General features: G+C 40.1%; 1 protein-coding gene across 4 annotated transcripts in view; it reads right to left on the bottom strand.

The window, feature by feature from the left end:
- Nucleotides 1-12,378: 12,378 nt before the first annotated feature.
- Nucleotides 12,379-21,595, bottom strand: part of Astn2 (astrotactin 2) — a 698,452-nt gene continuing 689,235 nt past the window's right edge. For 2 of the 4 annotated variants that reach the window (XM_048813212.1, XM_048813214.1), the window contains exons 18-19: nucleotides 14,563-14,696; nucleotides 12,379-12,716 (exon numbers count right to left, since the gene is read on the bottom strand). In XM_048813212.1, the coding sequence (XP_048669169.1) occupies nucleotides 12,524-12,716; nucleotides 14,563-14,696 (327 nt within the window). In that variant the 3' untranslated portion in view covers nucleotides 12,379-12,523. The remainder of the gene's footprint in view (nucleotides 12,717-14,562; nucleotides 14,697-21,595) is intronic. The other 2 variants (XM_048813213.1, XM_015497749.2) reach the window with 1 other exon arrangement.

The raw sequence follows: 21,595 nt of genomic DNA, 5'->3' as shown, positions 1-21,595 counted from the left end.
TTGAGTTGTCAGGGTTGAGAGCAGGAATTATTCCAAAATTTCTAATCTGTCTTCTAGGGTCTACAGGATTACATTCTGTAGGAATCCTGAGTTTGTCTGAGCCATTTTCCTCATCTGTATGATGTAAGGGAGAGGTAAGGGGTGGGTGGGAGACATTGGATAGAGGAGCATCTGAGATTGCTATGGTTCCATCCAGACTTTCTGTGATTCTAAAAGTCCTGTTGGAAACTTGGAGTGAATTCCTCCTAGGGAACTCTGGTGTGTTGGAAAGCTCCACTACATCACTGATGTCACCCATGCCTGAGGCTTTCAAATAGGTCAACAGTCTCCAAAGGTGAGTTGGAGGAAAACCTGGCAATTATAGATTAAAGGGCAATTACAACAGGACCCATAATTGTTCTCTTATAAGCCTGTCCTCATTGTTGGTTAATAACCAAATCCTCTATTTCCAGAGGACTCCACCCTCACCTTTCCCCACTGGGTTGGGTGAGGCTTCATCAGAACAAAGTAGTTGAATTTTCCCTGTGGAAGTTTGGGGTCAGGTGAGCACCACCCCTTGATCTCCTCTCAGATGGCTCCAGGGATGTCCCCAGAATCTTTCCCTTGGGAGGCAGGACATCATGACTCACGAAAAAGGACGCTAATTGCAAGAAGTGTATGAAGACAGGGAATAAGGTTGGTGGAAAAATCCAAGCCTTGCTGTTGCCAGCAGCAAAAGGTATGAGGAACCAACCCTGTGCCGGGACTCAGGAGACCCTACCTATGCGCTGGCCATAACTTACTTACCAGGAGACTGAGGGGAAGTTCCTTGACTTCTGGGTTTCAGTCCCCTCATCTGAGGAGGTTGGCTTAACTAATGTGCAAGCATCTTGTGAATAGGACATTTTATAATTCTGGACCTGTGACTGAGAGGGCTACTTCATAGCCTCGGTTTCTTCTTTTGTGAAAATTAGGATAACAATAGTAACTCCATCATAGAAGTGTGATGAGAATTAAATGAGTTTAAGACAGCATCGCTACCTTATTCATTCAGGGCACTCATTTAATGGATATTCATTAGGTTATTCTTATAAACCAGACCCTGTGCTAGGAGAAGACGAATAATGTATACAATAAACATCTAGAGAATATCCTCAATACCTCACCAAGCTATCAGTTGTGTAGGGTATGTAGAAAATATTCAAGAAATTAAAGCAATTCTAATGAGACATTTCTCTTCTTATTAAATAATTATTTCAAACTCATTTGCCCATGTTACGGACAAACATCAGACACAAATACTCCAAGATATGGTGAGGATCTCATGGGAAGATCCTCTCTATACCTGGTCTAAATTAGGGATAACACATTCAAATATCTTACAGAGCAAAGCAGATAATGTACTTTACACATTAATAAGTAATATGTAATATACAAATAGATTTTAATGTAGTGAGCTGGATGTCAGAAAATCTGGAAGAGGGGGGCTATGACAAACCATAGAGTTTGCATGTGTGCTCTAAAGTGAACAGTTCCTACCCAATTCCCCTGCCAACCATGGTCATGTGGTCATGTGAGCCCAAGCCTGCCAGAACCCACTTTTCAGAAGAAGGCAGGGATTCATATTTACATATTAAAAACATCTAGATTTCCAATGATAGCATTTATTGATATATTTCAAAATATATTATGTAGCCACTGGTTTCCTCTCACTAGTTTAAGACCAATTATTGAAGATTAGAAAGGAAAAGGGATGGATGATTATTGAAAATCTTCTATGTATCAAGCATCCCACATAAAACTGACATAATTTCAACTGTCGCTCACAATAATGCTGAAAAGTATTGCTGTTTATTTCGGATTTTTTTCCCCTGATGCTGTTATCATATGAGGAACCTGTTTGGGGAAACATTGGTGTAAGCAGATATGACTGGCAAACTGAGGAAGCTTAAGTACAGGGGCAAGACTAGAGGCAGAAAGCAGGATGAAGAAGTCATCCTAGAAGTATATCGGGTGGCGCCTCTTGTGGGGAGAAAAATAAGGACAGATTTTGAGATAAAATGGAGCAGTAATTAACATTTTTAGAAGTCAATCAATGATGTCTAAGGTGGGAATTCTAGGTTCCTTAACCTCCCCATGTCAGGTAAAGCAGGGAAGGGTCAGCTGTATCCTGCCTTTTATTTCTCTTGTGTCTTCCTCAGGCCATCTCTTTAATGTCTCTGCTCAATCCTATCAGCCCATCCCTCCTGGTAAACAGTGGAAACTGTGCCCTTGTCCTACAGATTTACATCAACTAGTCACACAGAATAACTACAGGAGCTGTGATATTCTATGGAAAAGCCCACTCCATCATTCTTGATCCTCGAATCTGGGAGTTTCTTCACTCTGGCTGTATTACTGTAGCAGTGAGCAGTGAAAAGGAGCGTGGATTAGAAGCAGAGGGACCTGACTTTATATAGTACTAGGTTGAAGGAAAGTGTCAGGTACATTTCAAACTCTCTCAGCGCTCCTGATCCCAGTGATTCAGAAGGCTGAAACAAGGAGGATTACAAGTTTGAGACCAGCCTGAGCAACTTAGAAAGGCTCTAAGAAACCCTGTCTCAAAATAAAAAATAAAAAGGGCTGGGTCAGTGGCTCTGTGGTAGAACACCACTGGGTTCAATCCCCAGTACCCCGCCCCCAAACCCTCTCATTTCTACACATACGATTGATGTTAGACTGTAAATCCTGCAAATTATTTTTAACCTAGTTTCTTAAGTTTATAAGAAAAAGCCTTCATCATTAAAAAATAAATGTATCTTTCATTTATAATGAAGTATAGATTAAATAGTCAGGAGACAAGAAATCAATTCTTGGCTGCTCACTTCTCAGAAGTTTGACCTTCATCTATGAACTTCACAAGCCTGACTCAACTCCCTCATCTGTAAATGAAGACAGTATTTCTCTTCTATAAGAATTAATTTTTGGATAAAATAAGGTCATGGATTTAAAGGTTCTTCAATTCATCCTTCATTGAGCAGTCGTGGAGATAAAACCTTCACTCTTTAGCAGGTCTTAAACAACTCTCCATAGTCTCACCTCTTCTATAGTGTCTTCTCTTTTAATTCCATCGCTCAGAATTTACACTCCAACCACACCATCATCTCATTCCCTAAGGCCACTAACTGGATGACTCTCCATCTCCATCCAACCCCAAACCTTTCTTTTATCTCAACTTCCTGCTCACACTTCAGGTCTTTATTGGATGCTTATCAAATGCCTACCACTGTAGGAGGCACTGGGGATAGAATGATAAAAAAAATAACTACACCCTGAAGAAGGTAATATTGTGATAAGAAAAGCAAATGATGAATCTCTGCCCCCTGATCTAAATATATTCAGTATGATTGTAAACAGCACTAGTCAGGAGATGTACAAAATGCTAAAAGTTCACCAAGTCAAAGAGGGGGCCAAAGTTTCAGATAAGTGACATTTAAGCTGAGACATGAGTTCATAGCTCAAATGGGAAAGAAAATCAGTGTCATGAACAGTCAAACTAGAAGGGAAAGTAAGTGAAACAATGCATAAACTTATAGGGCATTTCAAGAAGTATCATTAATTAGAAGAGTTATAGAGGCTCTTAATTTTTAAATCAGGAGTATGATACTTACGAATTGTGATACCTATATATTGAATAAGTATTGATGTATGTGTTATGCCAGGGGATACTGTATACACTAAATGTGATTAAATGTATATTTTATATGGTAACTCTGTAATCCCAGCATCGGGGGAGGGGGGCGCTAAGGCAGGAGGAACTCGAGTTCAAAGCCAGCCTCAATAAAAGCGAGGTGCTAAGCAACTTAGTACCCACCCCCCAAAAAAATGTTAATTCTGGCTTTAGAATTGAGAACTGAGAGGGAGAGAAAGTGTAATCTGAGGACTAATTAGAAGGTGATTTCAGAGATAACAGGTGGTTTAGATAAACAATGGGAATAAAAAGAAAGAAGCAAATTCAAGAGCAAAATAACTTCGTTATGAATTGAATATAATGGTGAATAAGAGAAAAGAGTTGGAGACAGTGCTTGTCGTTTCACTTTAAGAAGCTGAGTTTACAGAGGCACTAGCTACACAGAGAGTAAATGAACAGTTGGGAAGGAGCAAACTTGTAGGGAGATGATAATAAGTATTATTTAAGATGTTTTGAGTTTGGATAGCTTACGAAACATCAAATAGCAGATGTCTATAAAGGTTAGTTGGATATGAGTAGGGAGCTTAGCAAAATGAAGTGGAGACAAAAATGAGAACTCTAAGAATAAGAAATATGCTGACCTTTCCTATGGAAGTGGATTTGGTAGCCCAGAGAATTTAAATTAAGAAAAGAAGATACAGAACCAGACCATATGGAGCCTTAAAATTTTAAAAAAAGACAAGAGCCCTCAGCAAGAGAGACTGATTTGAAGTCATAGAGAAAAACAGAAAACCAGGTAAAGGTGATATAAAAAGAATTAAGGAAATCAAATGTTTTGGAAAATAATGGTCAACACTGTAGAATGTAAAAAAAAATATCAAGTAAGTTTGTGACAATAAAAATAGTCATTGGATTTAATGACATGGAGGTCACAGTTGCTCATGAAGAAAAATGTGTCAGTAAGCTGGTAGTAGCAGAAGACATAGTAGAATGAGAAGAAAGTTAAAAACTGGAGTCCGCCATCATAGACTGTTTTTTCAAAGTGTGTTTACAAAGAAGAGAATGGGGATTATTATCATGGAAAATGAAGTATGTTGTTTGTTTCTTTGTTTTAAGAAGAAAAGTTGAACATACTTAAAGGATAGTAAAAACAATCTGCTGAAGAATGATGTAAGCAGAGAATTTATATGTTGTTTCCAAAAAAAAAAAAAAAAAAATTAGGAAGTCATAAGAAACAGTGTAGTACAAGGACTAACTTTAGAGAGTTAAAAAGGGCACCTCCTACATTATCTGAGAAGGAAAGGGGGGAAGTATGTAAAAAAAGCATACAGACTTACAACTCTTATGGAAGTAAATTGAAGGACTCACTGTTAATATTTTCTCTATGGATGAAGGAAGGTAGGTTTAAAGCTGATGAGGAATATAAAAGACCAGGAGAAAAATTGCCAGAGAGCACACAGAGCCCAACTAACACTGGTAACTAATGATATACTGGCAACCATATTCTATACTGTATGCCGTTCTCTAGCTGTTTGTCTATATTATCACATAAGATGGAGAACTGCATGCATTTAGGTAGGTGTTTACCAAGCAAGACAATTAAAACACAGGCAAAGGAGATCAGAAGGTTGGTGGGAACATTGGCTAAAATATGAACTTCACACTCTACCATGGATAGATTTGGTTTTCACAAAATCTCTGTATGAAAGCTACCTGGCATAATTATTACTTGTCTAGTAGGAGATTCTGGTAGGTATGGAGGGGATTCTAGTTTTTCTTCACTTGACATCTGTAATAGGTAGCTACTACCAAATATAGGAAGGACAACAGATGCAAGCTGAGGGGTACTAAGACCAGAAGTGCAGTCTTTTCATCCAGGTGGGGACTGGCTGTCTTGAATATAAGGAGTTGAATCAGTAGGCTAATTTCTAAGACCAGGATCTCAAACAGTTGCTTACTTCTCCTGAGTACATTTTATTGACACCACCAGACTGGGTTAGAAGCCACTTTTCTATGTTCCTACAACATCTGAGTTATCTCAAGTCTATTACACTATCACAGAAACTTCTCCATACTTTTTTCACTCTCTTGGTAGACAATAAGTTCCATGAAGGCAGGAATCAGGCCTCTCTTGTTACCATTCCATGCCCAGCATGAATTGAAGTACCTGAACCATAGCAAGAATTCCATACACATTCATCGGGTGGATGAGTATATTTGTGACTGGTAAAGAACTCTGTGATATGGAAGGCAGACTGGATGGCATGGGGAAATGATAGAATTAAGATTCTAAATACCTGTTCTATTTGGAGGCTCTTGACTCTTGATACCTCTCACCCAAGGAGAGGCTGAAGGGATAGAAACATTTTTCTGAGACCTTCATATAAGTTCCAGATGTTTGCAGTCATGTCATTTTGTATCTCACCCTATAAAACGCATTTCCTACCCACTCTCCCACCTCTGCTCTTGTTTAGGGAGTGGAGTCTAGTCTCTATTAATGTCACCTCCCTCAAGCTAGTCCAGGGCAAGCAGATAAGGTGAGAGCCCCTCTACTTTCACAGACAAAGAGCATGGTTCAGTCATGGCCCACATGCCTTGAGAAGCCATGAGTAATTTCCACAGGATTTCATAAACACCTTCAATATAATTTCTCCATCATAGTCACACGTCCTTCTCAGCTATTGGAGGAAAGGGGTCTTGCCACCTTCGCCTTAAATTAGTACCCATGTGTAATCACCTCCATAACTGCTCCCCTAAATTCAAGAAGTTCTTCATTCTAAGTTTTAAAATGGAATGGTGTATGGGTTGTAACAGTGACAGGGAGGATGGATGTAAATGTAAATGAGACATGTTAGTAAGGAAGGAAGAGGATGTGGGACATGGTTGGGAGTGGACAGAAATGTTCTCTGAACTTTTGGACATCCTTCTTGACCCAGATCCGAATCTCGATGAGCATCTCATCTCTGAGCCAACTTGGAGAGAAAAAGACAAAAACGGTAGGCTGAGTCATGGGAAGAAAATGACATGGAGTGAAAATAGGAGATAGATAGATAAGAAGAGAAGGAGACAGAGAGAGAGAGAGAGAGAGAGAGAGAGAGAGAGAAAAGAGAGAGGATAGAGGAAAGAAAGAGCTAGAAAAGGATAGAGAAAGGAAGAAACAGAGACGAGAGTTGAGAGTTGGCAGGGGACAAGCCTGGCATCAATCAGCTGGGTGAGGCCCATCAGGCTCCCAGATGGCAGGGCAGAAAGGGACACTGGTGGACTCCAGATGTTGTGTCTTTTGTTAGGAGCGGTGGGGGAATAGCAGAAAGGGCCTGCTGCCTCAGTGGGAGCCAAAAGAGCCAGCTGGCCTTCCAGACCTGAACTAAACCAGTAGAAGCTAAGAATCTCATGGTGAGAGAAGCCTCTGGGCTTTTTATTTTTATTTTTAAATAGTTAAAAAAAAAAAAGGCCCAGCAGAAGAGGCACATACAACAAAAAAATCTGCACAGGAATGTGGCAGGGACATACCCAGATGGGGAAGCGGGAGGGGGATTATGATACTAGGTGAGACCCTTCCCCTTGTTTCTCACTATTCTCATCTTTACATCAAGGACGGTGGAATCAATGCCTTTGGTCCTTCTGCTCTGAGCTTCTGGGTTTCTAGAAGTTGGCATATGATATGATTATCAGAAGTTGGCAAGGGATTAATTTGATAGTCTCTTCTCCCCACAAAATCACAACCCTCTAATTGCTTTCCAGGGGCTTGATACCCAATTATTCCCAGCCATTCAGGTGTCTCTAGGTTTATTCTACCAGAATAAAATCATACCAGATATAATATGCACCGGTGGAAATACCCATTGGTGGGGAGAGCAATTCTACCTCTGGCTTTGCCCCCAATTCACCATGTATGTAACCTTTGGGCAAGTCCCTGTCCTCTGAGTCTTTTTCTCCACAGGTCAAACAAGGGATTTGGATTCATTAAATCTGCTTGTGCCTCAGCCCCCCCCTTCTTACTCCCACCCTCCTGTGTCTACCCTGCCCAAGAGGCTGAAGCCCATGCCAATTGTCCTGATGAGGACATGTGGGAGAACCAAACGTCTGTTTTTAATATTGATGACAGATTAGCGTGCGGGAAATTCAGCCACCCCCCAAAACAAAACCCATTTCTGCTCAAAACAACTGGAACAGGAGGCTACTTATGCTTGGCTTTCCCAACAGTCCCAGAACCAACAGAGCAATGGTTTCTCTGAAGGAAACAAAGAGGGCGTCAAAACCAGGGGAAGGCAGGGCAGGAGAGAGTGAGCATTTTAATAGTGGAAAAGGGTGTGGAACACATGGCAGCCATAAAGTGTGTGTGTGTTCATATGCACACACGGGAGAAAAAGAGAAAGAGAGATTCATGTATGCACCTATGTCTGTGCACACATGCACATGAGGCTCGTGAATAAGTAAATAATTCCAGCCCTGGACGTGGCTGTCAACAAAAATCAAGAGAGATCAAAGAAGAAAGCCCACATTGCTCTATTCTGGCCTCACCTGACCTAAACAAATTTTAAAATTTGTTGTTTTATTCCTGACATTTATTTTTCTCTTTCATTTTTTTTAAATTTATGGAAATCATAAAGAAACAATTAAAAATGTTAGTATGTTAGTTTCTATTATGTTCCTCAAAGAATGCGATAGTTGCTAGTTGCTTTTCTTCCTTCCTTCCTTCCTTCCTTCCTTCCTTCCTTCCTTCCTTCCTTCCTTCCTTCCTTCCTTCCCTTCCTTTCTTTCTTTGCCACTGAGCCACATCCCCAACCCTTTTTATTTTTTATGTTGAAACAGGGTCTCACTAGGTTCTTACAGCCTCCCTAAGTTGCTAAGGCTAGCTTTGAACTTGTGATCCTCATGCCTTAGCCTCCCAAGCTGCTAGAATTACAGGTGAGTGCCACCACACCCAGCTATAGTTGATTCTTTTTTTTTTTCCTTTCTTTTTTTTTAATATTTTATTGTTGGTTGTTCAAAACATTACATAGTTCTTGATATATCATATTTCACACTTTGATTCAAGTGGGTTATGAGCTCCCATTTTTACCCCATATACAGATTGCAGAATCACATCAGTTACACATCCATTGATTTACATATTGCCATACTAGTGTCTGTTGTGTTCTGCTGCCTTTCCTATCCTCTACTATCCCCCCTCCCCTCCCCTCCCCTCTTCTCTCTCTGCCCCCTCTACTGACATTCATTTGTCCCCCTTGTATTATTTTTCCCTTTCCCCTCACTTCCTCTTGTATGTACTTTTGTATAACTCTGAGGGTCTCCTTCCATTTCCATGCAATTTCCCTTCTCTCTCCCTTTCCCTCCCACCTCTCATCCCTGTTTAATGTTAATCTTCTTCTCATGCTCTTCGACCCTACTCTGTTCTTAGTTACTCTCCTTATATCAAAGAAGACATTTGGCATTTGTTTTTTAGGGATTGGCTAGCTTCACTTAGCATATAGTTGATTCTTAAAATAGCTTTTGAAATTTGTGTCATTTTTCCCATTCCCACGTAAGGAAACTGAGACCAAGGAAAGATATTGACTGCTCTTATATCTTTCACTGAGAAGAAGTAGAAACTGAAACTAGAAGTTAGCTTAGGTTTTCCTTTTTGCAGTACTGTGGATTTAACCCACTGACCTACACCCAGGCCTTTTTTATTTTTATTTTGAGACAAATCCTCACTAAATTGCTGGCCTCCAACTTTCAATTCTCCTGTCTCATCTCCTGAGTTGTTGAGATTACAGATATGTGGCACTGTGCCCTGTAGAAGTTAGCTACTCCCAAATTCATATTCCTTCATGAAGGCAATAGATGAGGTGAATGCTTCAGATATCCACCTCCAATCATCTATAGCACCGATTGGACAGGATACATTTTAGAAGGTTTACTATGCACTCAGCTAAGCCCTAGGACTACTTAAAATCCCATAAGACTACACAGTGCTCAGGGAGTTAATGTCAGAGTTGGAGAAAAGTTAAGACACTCAAATACCTATCCATATACAAAATAACTCAGTGAACATTACACACCCATATTTGACAGGTAGTGTGTAAAGTTCCCCAAAGACAGTTGCCCCACCAAGAGCTAATATGGAGAATGCACAATGAAAGTCAAGTCCTAGAAGGAAGGTTAAAAGAACCTGCAAATTTGCAGTCAGATATGTCATTGTTTTCAACCTTGTGAATGGCTGCAGGAAGAAGAAGGAGTCAAAGCGACATCAAGTGACCATAGGCTACATAACTAAAAAGAAGCAAGTTTTACCTTAGTTAAGAAAAGGAACTCTTGTATTAGAGCACTGTTTCCTGGAGAATGAAGACTAAATCTTAGGTTTCCATTTCTGGACCACAAGAAACATCATGGACTAGATTTACTTACCCTACTGCCTGAAACATTAAGAAAAATTAAAAACACACAATGCAGAGGAACATATATATGACAAGTTTTCAAAGAATTGGAAACCAGGCAACAAATGACAGGGATCCTGAAAGGTACAAAACAAGTCCTGTGAGCCCTAAAACTTCCCTTTGCCTTTAGAGGGTTTCTAAGTCACAGTGCAGAGAGAGAGAAAGTCTGGCAAATTCTGAGCCTAAATTGAGAAGACAGAGTTCTGAGTCCAGGGAGACTAGAACTTGCAGGACAGAGTGATAAGAAGGAGAAGAGCTACATAGAAAAATATGTGAAGAGAACTCTGAAGGATTTTCCTTCAATATTCAGCACAGTACTTATTGATACATGGATATAAGAAAACTACCAATCCAAGAGGATTAGAAGGGACCATGCCCAGTGCTTATACAAGGACCAGTGACAGTTCCTGCCACTATACGCCATACTGGAAAAACCTCTTAATTCATGGGCTATTGTGTAAAATACATAGAATGATCTCCCTTCAATAATATGGAATAATTAACCCTCGACTGCCCATTTCTCCAGTTCCACATAACAAATCTTAAAAGCAAGATCAAACTGCAAGGTAACTTACCTGTCTCCTAAAATGGGGTACAAAATTAGTTTTAGGAATTAAAAAGTATCTAGCATCCAATAAGGCAGAAATCACAATGTCTGATATTCAGTCAAAAATTACCATGCTTGAGGATATGTGGGGAAAGGCATATTCATACATTGCTGGTGGGACTGCAAATTGGTGCAGCCAATATGGAAAGCAGTATGGAGATTCCTTGGAAAACTGGGAATGGAACCACCATTTGGCCCAGGTATCCCTCTCCCTCTTTTTTTTAAAATTTATTTTTGTTGTTGTTGTTGTTGTTTTTTAATTCTGAAAAGAGAAGCATGCTATAGAGATGTAGAACATCTACATGTATAAACCCACCATCAGATAACTTTCATGTCTCTTGGTATCTGTGGTCTACAAGTATCTGCTATTATAAAGTAGCATTTTACACAGGTAGACACACACACACACACACACAAAAATACACACTCACCCATTCATTCACAGATACTGGCAAATCTCAACCACATAAAAATAAAAGTGCAAGATAATGAACACAAATACACATACCTTAAACTTACACATGCACATGCTCACATAGTCTTGAATAAACACACAAGCAACACATACATGGAGTCAAAAGATAGAAAAAACTAAGGAAGCAAAACAGGTTGCCCAATGATTGTTCCACGAGTAGCTCCTCAGTGAAAGTGATACCTCCTCCAGCCCACTCTACCCCTCCAGTCAACATCATCAAACAGGCCACATCAATCCCAATATCCCAACACTAGCTAATGTGGCTTCGTACATCCTCCGTAACCTGCACCTTTATGACCTATTTCACACTCACAACCTCACTGTAGTAGTTTCTTCTCAATTTCAGAGAAAGCAAAGCAAAAATAGCTCAGAGAGGAAAGTGAGAAAGATAGAAAAAGCAAAAGGTGCAGAGCAACAAAAAGAAAAGGAAACAATGAAGAAAATTTCTTTCACTCATTCACTATTCATTCACTCAACAAATATTTGAATGCCAGAGTTGATGGTAGGTGTTGGGAATTCAACCTGGTTTAAAACAGACAAGTCATTTTTTCCTCCTTGTGCTTATATTCTAACTGGGCAATGAATAAAGCAAGAATACTTTTTAATTCTTTTAATAACCCAGTCATGGTTCAGGATTAAAACTGTGAACTTAAGGAGATACTACTAGTTGGACAACCTTGGGTAAGTCTCAGCTTCTTAAAATGGGCACAATAAGCATCAAGCCTCTTAAAGTTTTTAGGACTCAGAGAGACACTGAACAAAGTACTTAGTTCAGGTCCTGAAAGAGGAAGTACATGCTCAATTAATGTTTTCTGGCTGGAAAAGAATAATTACTCAGTGTAAGTTGCAACAGAGAGCAGGAAATATAAGCCTTCAATACAGATCACAGGTGAATGCTTAGTTTCTTGGCAGTGTCAGGAATTTAGAAGAACTCAGAGGAAACATTCTGAGTTACAAGCAAATATAGACTTCTGAAAAGCCATGTTTTGTAAATGATCCTGCATACTCAGATCATTTCTAATTCTTGCTTTCCCAAAGTACAGTTCATGAAGACCCATCATATTATTCTTTGAATATCTTTGAATAATATATTTACAGACCAAAGTTTTCAAACATGAGACCTATAAGCCTTCCCCAAAAAAGAAAGGCCAAATCCTCTTCAGAATCAACTAGTCCTTTTCATATTTTCTGAAGGTCCTACTCAGGGAAACACTTTCCAATGACTACTTGCTATCTTACCTTGTTCAAAATCATACAAAACAAATCACGTATTGATGGGCACCAGAAAAATCAGCAAACAAGGAAATTTCTTAATGCTTTCCCAAGCCAAATCATACCAAGTTCCCAAAGACATTAGAAAATCAAGTTTCCCTTCATTGTCCTGCTAGTCCAATGAAATGGGAAGTCACAAGCTTACCTGTGTAAAGGTCGGTGTCTGTGTATTCATCCACTTTCTTGTGCTGCAGAATATAGTCGGAGACCTTGGTCCCAATAGCTGGCTGAACATCCACCCACTCCAAGGAGACCACAGTGCTGGAGGGCTCCACTGTTGGGGACAGCCGCAGCCTACAGGAAATGACAGGAAAGGTTGCTTGTTTTCTAGCCAACATTAGCTGGGGTCCAAGAGTCTGCATGTGTCCAGATGAAGCAAAAGTTTTAGCTTAGATTCAGATCCTCATTCCATCCACCACCAAAACCTTGCACTACCCTGGATAAATTATTTCACTTCTTGAGGTCTCTGTTTTCTCATCCATGAAACAGGGATACAAAGAGCTGCATTTTAAGATCCATGTGGCATTTAACAAATTAATCCATGAATACTGTATTTGCTCAAAGAAAATGGATTATTTTTCCATTTACTTAAACTATATTCTCAGTGATGCTCATTTTCAAATAAATTAGTAGTGACTTCAAACCTGGGAGCTTTCAAACTTTCTGCCATTCCCTTCAATTCCACAATGTCTTAGTCAATTGTCCAATATCCTTAAGTCTCTCAAAAGGAGACTTAGAATTAAAATTCTCTCAAAAAGAGCCTGAATCCTGGAATGAATCCTCTTGTAAAGCAATAAAAAAATGACTGAAGGTTATAGATGGATTGATCCTTCGAGATAATAAAGTCTATAATTCCCTCATTTCAGAAAATGGGGAAAATAAGGCCCAAAAAAGGGGAAATGACTTGCACAAATTCACACAGCAAGTTAGAGACAGGACCATAAGGTAACCTTGCTCATCTCCAGCCCAGATTCTTTCTTTTTCACACCATCTCACACTATCTCTTCAAGGACTGTCTTGGAATATGATTCTTCTCATCCTGCAGAAGTGCATCATGGGACTCTGCTTCATGTTATGGGCTCCCACCCACTTCGTTGCTTTTCACACAAATTTGTAATCATACTCTTCCAATCAGGATGACCTTCTTCTGCTTCCCCAGGTGAAGTTCCTGTGTCAGGGCCTCCACATACACCATGCCTTTTGCCTAAATGGTGATTCTTGCTACCTGTTAACAGCCAGGTTGACCCCTACTATAATTCAGGCCTCTTCGGAGAGGTTTTCCTGCCTGTTCCTCCTCCCTTCCACTTAAAGTATACCCTCATTACTCTCCCATTACAACTCTTTGTTTTTTCTTATTTAAATTTCTAAATAAATCATATTTTCCTTTGGTATCTGTCTCCTCCACTAAAAATGCTCCCTCCATAAATGTACAGACTGTGCCTCTCTTGTCCATTGATGTGTTTTTTCCCCAGTATCCAGCACAAAGCAGTTATACAAAATTATATGATGAACAAATTAATAAAATGAAGTTCCTTAGGAGAGGTTCCACATTTTCTTAATCTCAGTAGCCCCAGTGCTCAAAATAGGAACTGACAAAACAGTAGTACTACAAAACAGTCATCAGTGGCCCAGCAAACCTTTGCTGAGTAGCTGAGTGAAGAAAGGAATTATGGTCTAAACAGCTTCATTTACAATAGCACACACTGCCGGGTGTGGTGGTGCATGCCTGTAATCTGACAGACAAGGGAGGCAGAGGCAGGAGGATCACAAGTTTGTGACTGGCCTCAGCAGCTTGGTGAGGTCCTTAGCAACTCAGAAAGACTCTGTCTCAAAACTAAAATAATAAAAATAAAAAGGACTGGGATGTAGCTCAGCAATAAAGTGTCCTCAGGTTCCATATCCAATACAAAAAAAAAAAAAAAGAGAGAGAGAAAAAGAGAAATAACATGCACTTAGATATCAGCATCTACCCCTGTACCATGCCTCCATTCTGCCAAAGGTCCCTTCTTTCCCAAGATCCTTGGAGACTTCAGGGATCTGGTTAGGCACCTGGGAACAGAGCCAAGATATACCAGGCTGTCTAGGTCAGAGTGAGTCCAGGAAAGGAGTGGCCAAAGGAAGAGGGGCCATACATACGTACACCGGCTGCGGAAGGGGGCTGCAGCTGGGGAGCCCACTGGCATCAAAGGCACTGAGGTCACACCTGCACCAGTCATCGATCACGTCCCCTTTCCCTGAGCACCAGTAGGAACTCATCAGTGCACTCTTGAAAGCCTGGAAGAAAGGATGACAGAAGAGATGATAATGACGATGGTGCAGAGACTAAGATCAAGGTGCCCATGGCCGTGATGGCAGCTTCGAGGGATTTGGAGCAGTCTTTCTAGGCACAGGACGCCCTCTTTACTTAAATCTCTAGTATTCTACCACAAGATTCTCCCTGCCTAAGCAATTCCTTATCCAGGGGCCAGAATGATCATGGAGACACCATCCTAACAGGATCCACTGAGAGAACCTTCCCTGATCCTGAAACTCCATCTACATTAACTTATTCCCCCTTCACTGTAACCCCACATGAGAGATACCATGATCATTTCCCACCAAACTGGAACACTGAGGCACATAGAAAGTAAGTAACTTGCTTGAAGTTCACAGCTAATATGGGACAGAGCTTGGATCCTGCAAAGCAGTCTGACTCCAGGACCTGCCCTCTAAAATACCTTGCTCCAGTGCATCCCACCAAAGTCACTGCCTTGCTTCAAGCCCTACAGAAGCCTCCCACAGAACTCAAGATTCAGTGATTCAGTCTCAACTCCTTGTTTTAGCTCCTGATCACCTCCCAAGTCTCATCTCTCACCACTCTTCTGACCTTTTTTGACACAGTACTATCCACTCTCATGCAACCACTAACATTTCCACCAACAGTGAGTTTCTGTCTAAACAGGAGACAACAAATTGTTTCTATAAAGGGCCACAGAATAAATATGTTCAGCTTATGGCCAGGTGGTCTCTGCCACAGTTACTTAACCCTGCCTTTATAGCCTGACAATGATATAGACAATAATTTAAATAAACAGGCATAGCTGTGTTCCAATTAAATTTTAATTACAAAGATAAGCAAAAGGCCATTTGGGGTCTGATGGCCATGTTTTGCTGACCTTTGTTGTAAATGATGATAAATGTTCTATTTAATTTTGCAATATTCTTCACTGTCTTTTTTTTTTTTCATATCCTATCCTCTGCCAAGAATTCCCCTTCTTGCACTCCAACTCACTCCTTTGGTCTCAAATGAAACATCTCATTCTCTGGGAAACCCACCCTGACTTTCTTTCACTAGATGAGGTGTATTTCCCAGGTATTCATAGGAATACAGAATCTGGGCATCACAGATATTGGCAAAGCAGTGTTTGGCCTCATCATCCTAACAGTGGTATAGCTAGGACAATGAGAGGAAAGTCTTGGCATTGTCCACTGAAAGAAAGAGGACCAAAGCAGGTGAGTGAACCACAGTGCTCAACAGATGGCAGGTGGCTGTTTGGCCACAGAATGCACTAGTCTTTGGATGTCTAGGCGCTGTCTGTCTCTCAAGAGTGTAGTGTGCTATGACCATCACAGCATAGAAAGTACACACTGTCTAATTACAGATGCTCCTTGGCTTTCCATGAGATTATGGCCTGATAAACCCAACATAGTTGCAAATGCACTTACCATGTCTAACCTACTGAACACCATAGCTTAGCCAGGCCTACCTTAAGCTTCTCAAAACATTTACCTTAGCCTACAGTTGGGCAGAAATATTTTACACAAAGCCTATTTTATAATACAGTGTTGAATATATCATGTGATTCATTGAATCCTAAACTCAGAATTTGTGACAGCTCTCGTTAAAGCTCTCATTAAAGAATTCCAGAGAACATGGATCTCCTTGCCAGGTGTGTGTTTTGCCAGTTCTTTGTACTTTCTTTCATTTTCTTCTGTATTTTTCACTTTTTGTGTCTTTTTTCAATGAAAGTTGTATTCTATCTATCGCTGAGGACACCTGATAACCGAGATGTCACTTTTTCTATCTTGCATTAATCAGGAGACTCAAGTGCAGAATGTTTGTCTAATGTGGTCTGGGGTCTCCCTTCATAACTACCCAGGATGCAGATCAAGAAGTACAATGCATGAATCAAGAATGTTATTGTATAAGTCTCCATCACATTTCTCCCAGAGGTTTTGACAAGAAGACTCCAAGTATTCATACCACATGTTCTTACACATATCTTCTCCTGGGGATTATCTAATTTCACCTGAGAAAAGTATAGAACCCACAGAAATGAAAAAGAGTTACAGAAAATCTAATGACCATGTGGCACCCAGTTAGGCAGTTCAAAGTACTTTAAGTGAATTAAAAAAATATAATCTTCGTAACAGTCCTGAGAGACAAATATGAGCCTCGTTTACAGATGAGGAAAATAGGAATCAGAGTAGTGAAGCAATTTTCCCAAGATCACACAGCAAGAAAATGGTGGAAGCATCATACCAGACAAGATCTCTGTTTTTCCCAAGTACAGGTCTTTTCCATTCAACCATTCAGAGCACTGGGATTAAGTAGGGTAGCCAGATTCAGTAAATAAAAAATATAGGGTACTCAATTAAATTCAAACTTTAGACATTTATTTTTGGTATAAGCATATTCCCTGAAATGTTTGCATATAAAGTGTCTGAGACAGAGTTAAACACACAATAAGAACTCTGTTCCTACTATGTGCCAGAATCTATGCTGGGAACAAAGTCCCTTCTCCTACCAGCACCAGAGGGAGATAGTCTCTTGAGGACAGAAACCAGATGGTATGGCATGAGGTTATGCTGAATGTCGGACATTTTCTCCCTCATTTGTAGGTTCCCCCTTAGTGAAACGAATGTGTATAACTGTGCAGAGCTTAAGATTCAGCAACATCTTCAGCCGGTGCTAAGGTCTTAATTACCATAATGGTGAAATCCAGGAAAAGTGACACAGATGGTAAGATTGCATTGGACTCCAGCAATGGAGAGAGAACATCCTGTCTTGTGTGTGTATGTGTTTTTGTTTTTGCGTGTGTGTGTGTATGTGTGTGTGTGCGTGCACGCACATGTTGTATGTGGTTTTTGTAATCAATAGGCACTTGGGCTTGTGGAAAACAAAACAAAACAGGAAATCTCTCTGGACTTTGTGAATTTCACCATCCAGGCAGCTCTTGGGAAGAAATCCTGCCTGTGAGTCTCCACTGGCTCTTTCCCAGAACCCTGAGGAACAGAATGGGGACTGGTGCAATGGCCAGGCAAACCCTGGATAGAGCACAAACACGCTCTGATAATAGGCTGACATCAAACAGGGAGCCCTTGCAAAGCTGCAGAAGCCAGCATTGTGTCAGTGCAGGATCACTCTTTCCTTACGTCTCAGCCCTTGCAACACTCTATCCACAGTCCAATTAGATCCCAAGGGAGGAGAATCGTAAAATGTTCCAGCTTCACAAGATTGTCTGCAAATCATCTAATCTATCCACTTACAGATGCAGATACAGTGGTCCAGAGAGGCTAGCTGGCTGGTTCAAGGTGATAGTCACTTTGTGATGAAACTACTCTATTCCTCCAGTTAATGCTCAAAATCACCCTCTAAGGTGGGTTTCCTATCCCAGTTTACACATCAACACGAAGAAAGGAGGAACTTAATGAAAATCCATTGGAATCCTTGCACCACTGACCTTCTAGGACACAGTTAAATGCTAAAATTTCACCCCAAAAATACTTTTTCAGCTGCTCAGCTTTGAGTCATGTACTTGTGTGTGTGTGCGTGCGTGTGTGTGTGCGTGCGTGCGTGTGTGTGTGTTTTCTCAGAGGAAAACAGAACCTTTCACTGGGGACATTATTGACTCCTGGCTTATGAGGAAGTAGAGGGACCTAAAAAATAAATCTACTATAATACAAGGGCTCCGTTTGCACGGTCATTGGTTTTCATAACAAAGGTTTACATTTCCAGAACTTGTAAATGCTTCCAACTTCTAGCTAATTAGTTAGCAAACCAAGTTGGTCAGGAGGAGAAAACAGCCACAAAAATGTTAAGCAATCAAAATAAAGTAGGATTTATTCCTGACTCTATTGTTACTTTCCTATTTGAACTTGCACAAGTGATTCTTTTTTCTTTCTGAGCCTTAATTTCCCCATTCTGCAAAATGAAGGGGCAGAAGATATATTTTTGAAGGTTTAATAAGTTCAATAAACATTCATTGAACTTCTTACTCCTGCCCATGTGCTGTCTAAAAGTAAAGAAAGGGAATGAACAAGACCCAGTGGCTAATTTCAAAGCACTCATGATTTAATGGTAAAGACACACAAAGAATTAAAATTACTATGGTTTGAATGCTATGAAGAAATACACACGAGAGACTGTGGGAATACAAAGGAAGGGGCCCCTCCAGCTCTAAAAATTATGACAAAGTCTTAGGAATCTTAAACTTTAAACATCCTGTATTTGATTAAGATATTTGGGGCCATCTACACAGGACATCACTAAGCCCGTGAATTAAATCCCATACTCCATACTTCCAATGACTGTATTTTTTTACATTAAAAATGAGTCTCATGTGCTGACACCAAGTCCGTTATTTTTGATATTGAGATGGATATGATATGCAAGACTCCAAAAAGATGCCCTGAAGTGCTCACTTTAAGCCTCATGGACTTTGTTATCTCCACAGTACTAATAAGCTTGGTCATATGGCAGCCTGACCCATACCAAATAAGGAAGGGAAAGGCTTTCTAAAGACAAAATAATCTATTATCTTTTGATCCTCTGGCTCCATTCCAGGGCCCAACACAGTACCTAACATGAAACATAAAGTCAGTCAATATTTGTTGAATTGAATTAAAAGTTCATATAGAATGCTGAACGAAACAAACCAATTTATAAATGCCCAAAGCTAAGACAATGTGTATATGTGGGTATCTCTGTGATGCTCTTGTTCCCCAAGACTATTTGTATCATCCATATTAATTTGGTGCCGTCAGTCAAAAATTGAAGGTTATCTCAGCTCCTCCTTCCTTCTCAAAACCAAACTTCCTTCCCTGAAACCCCTGCTATCTCTAGTGAAAGTTAGTAATGCTTTTTCTACAGGAAATGTCCATCCCTCTAGACTGGACTTCCTGCTACAATATTACCAACTCCAGAACATCTTTTCACAGCTTCCTAAATATCTGCTTCTTCCACCCTCTTCTTTGAACTTCTTCAAACTTTCCACTACTTTCCTCATTTGGTATTTCTTCTCCCATCTGATCCCCACTGCTCCACTCTAAGATCCAGAATACTCCAACTTCTTAAACTAGTGCACTAACTTTTTCTTACCCACATGCATTTTTTTTCCTGCTGTGCCTTTGGTCCAAAGTACCGTACTCCCACTTCTTCCTCCTTGCTGAACTCCAGGAAATATTCCCTGCCACCAGGACCTTGATATACCTTGAGAGATTTTTTTTTCTCTCCCTGGTTTCTCCTTTCACTCAATTTTTGCATCTTACACATTCCCTTGCAATTTTCTTGTTTGTGTCCTTCTCACTTATCAGACAGTGAACTCTTCTAGGTCAAGGTCAGATATATGAATCATCTCTGTGAACACATAATAGGTTCCAAAAATAGGTGTTAAACTTCATAGATGTGGAACAGGATGCTGTGACAGAGATTAAGCTTGTATTTTTATTGCTGTTGTACTCTTCTAGCAAGAGATGACAGAACCGTAATTGGTCACCATAAAAAGACCAAATTATATTGAAGGCATTGAAATGTGGTAGGGTGAATAATGAAAGTAGAATTCCTTTTGGAGACAACTGAGATTACTGCCTGGAGGAGTGTGGGTTGACAGCTTTTTTCCCAGGAAATGAATGAAGGTATAAAATAAGAAAGCTTCTATAGTCCTGAAGAGAGATGGGAGGTTGATGTCCCTGACTTGTAGGAAAACTAATTGCTGAGCCCATATTGACAATATGTTTAGTAGATCAGGAAAGTGAGGACTGCTGAACATAAGAAGTATTGAAGAGGAATCCTAGGAGAATCTGCACAAAAGCATAAATACATGCTTCTAGCCACCCTGTAACTCTGGAATAGGATCTCCCCAGGTCATGTGCAATTGAAGTATCAACATACCCTCTCATAGTGGCTGCAGGAGATTTCAATCATTCATTTCTCTGGTAGATATAGGGGATAAGAGAAAAAAGCTAGGAACAGAATAAAACATGTCCATGTCCTCTGGTATTGAGGAGATTAATTGGTCATCCTGTTAAAATCAATGACTGCATAATTAAGTAGCATGTGTAAAAACACACTGAGAGGAGTGAGCAGTGTTATTTAAACTTTAGTCTTCTTATTTCCAAACAAAGCAAGAAGGTAGGTATGGTGAGTGACCTCAATGACTATTTAAAGGAGGTTGCAACTAATGATTATATAAAGGAGTACTGAACAAAAGGAAATAGAAACTTTCAACTACATACATGTCTGGAGGAGCTTTGGTGGGTATACAGGCATTTTCATAGACATAGATCCCATAATGCCGTAGCACATCATTATACATTTGTCAAAATTCATAGAATGTACAGTGCCAAGAGAACTCTAAAATTAATCATGGATTTTGAATGGTAATGTTATATCAACACTGGTTTATCAACTATCAAAAATGCACTACTCTGGGGGGATACTGAAAGAGGGTGAGGCTGTGGGTATACATGGGTAAGGCATATATTGAGTAAGGCATATATTGAGATTTTCTATACTCTCTGCTCAATTGTGCTGGGAAAATCAAACCATTTTTTTTTAATTTTTTATTGTTGGTTGTTCAAAACATTACAAATTTCTTGATATATCATATTTCACACTTTGATTCAAGTGGGTTATGAGCTCCCATTTTTACCCCATATACAGATTGCAGAATTACATCAGTTACACATCCATTGATTTACATATTGCCATACTAGTGTCTGTTGTGTTCTGCTGCCTTTCCTATCCTCTACTATCCCCCTCCCCTCCCCTCCCCTCCCCTCTTCTCTCTCTGCCCCCTCTACTGTCATTCATTTGTCCCCCTTGTATTATTTTTCCCTTTCCCCTCACTTCCTCTTGTATGTACTTTTGTATAACCCTGAGGGTCTCCTTCCATTTCCATGCAATTTCCCTT

This window comes from Marmota marmota, unplaced genomic scaffold (genome assembly GCF_001458135.2).
Source record: "Marmota marmota marmota unplaced genomic scaffold, marMar, whole genome shotgun sequence".
NCBI classification, from domain to species: domain Eukaryota; kingdom Metazoa; phylum Chordata; class Mammalia; order Rodentia; family Sciuridae; genus Marmota; species Marmota marmota.
This window is presented reverse-complemented; position numbering and strand designations above follow the sequence as displayed.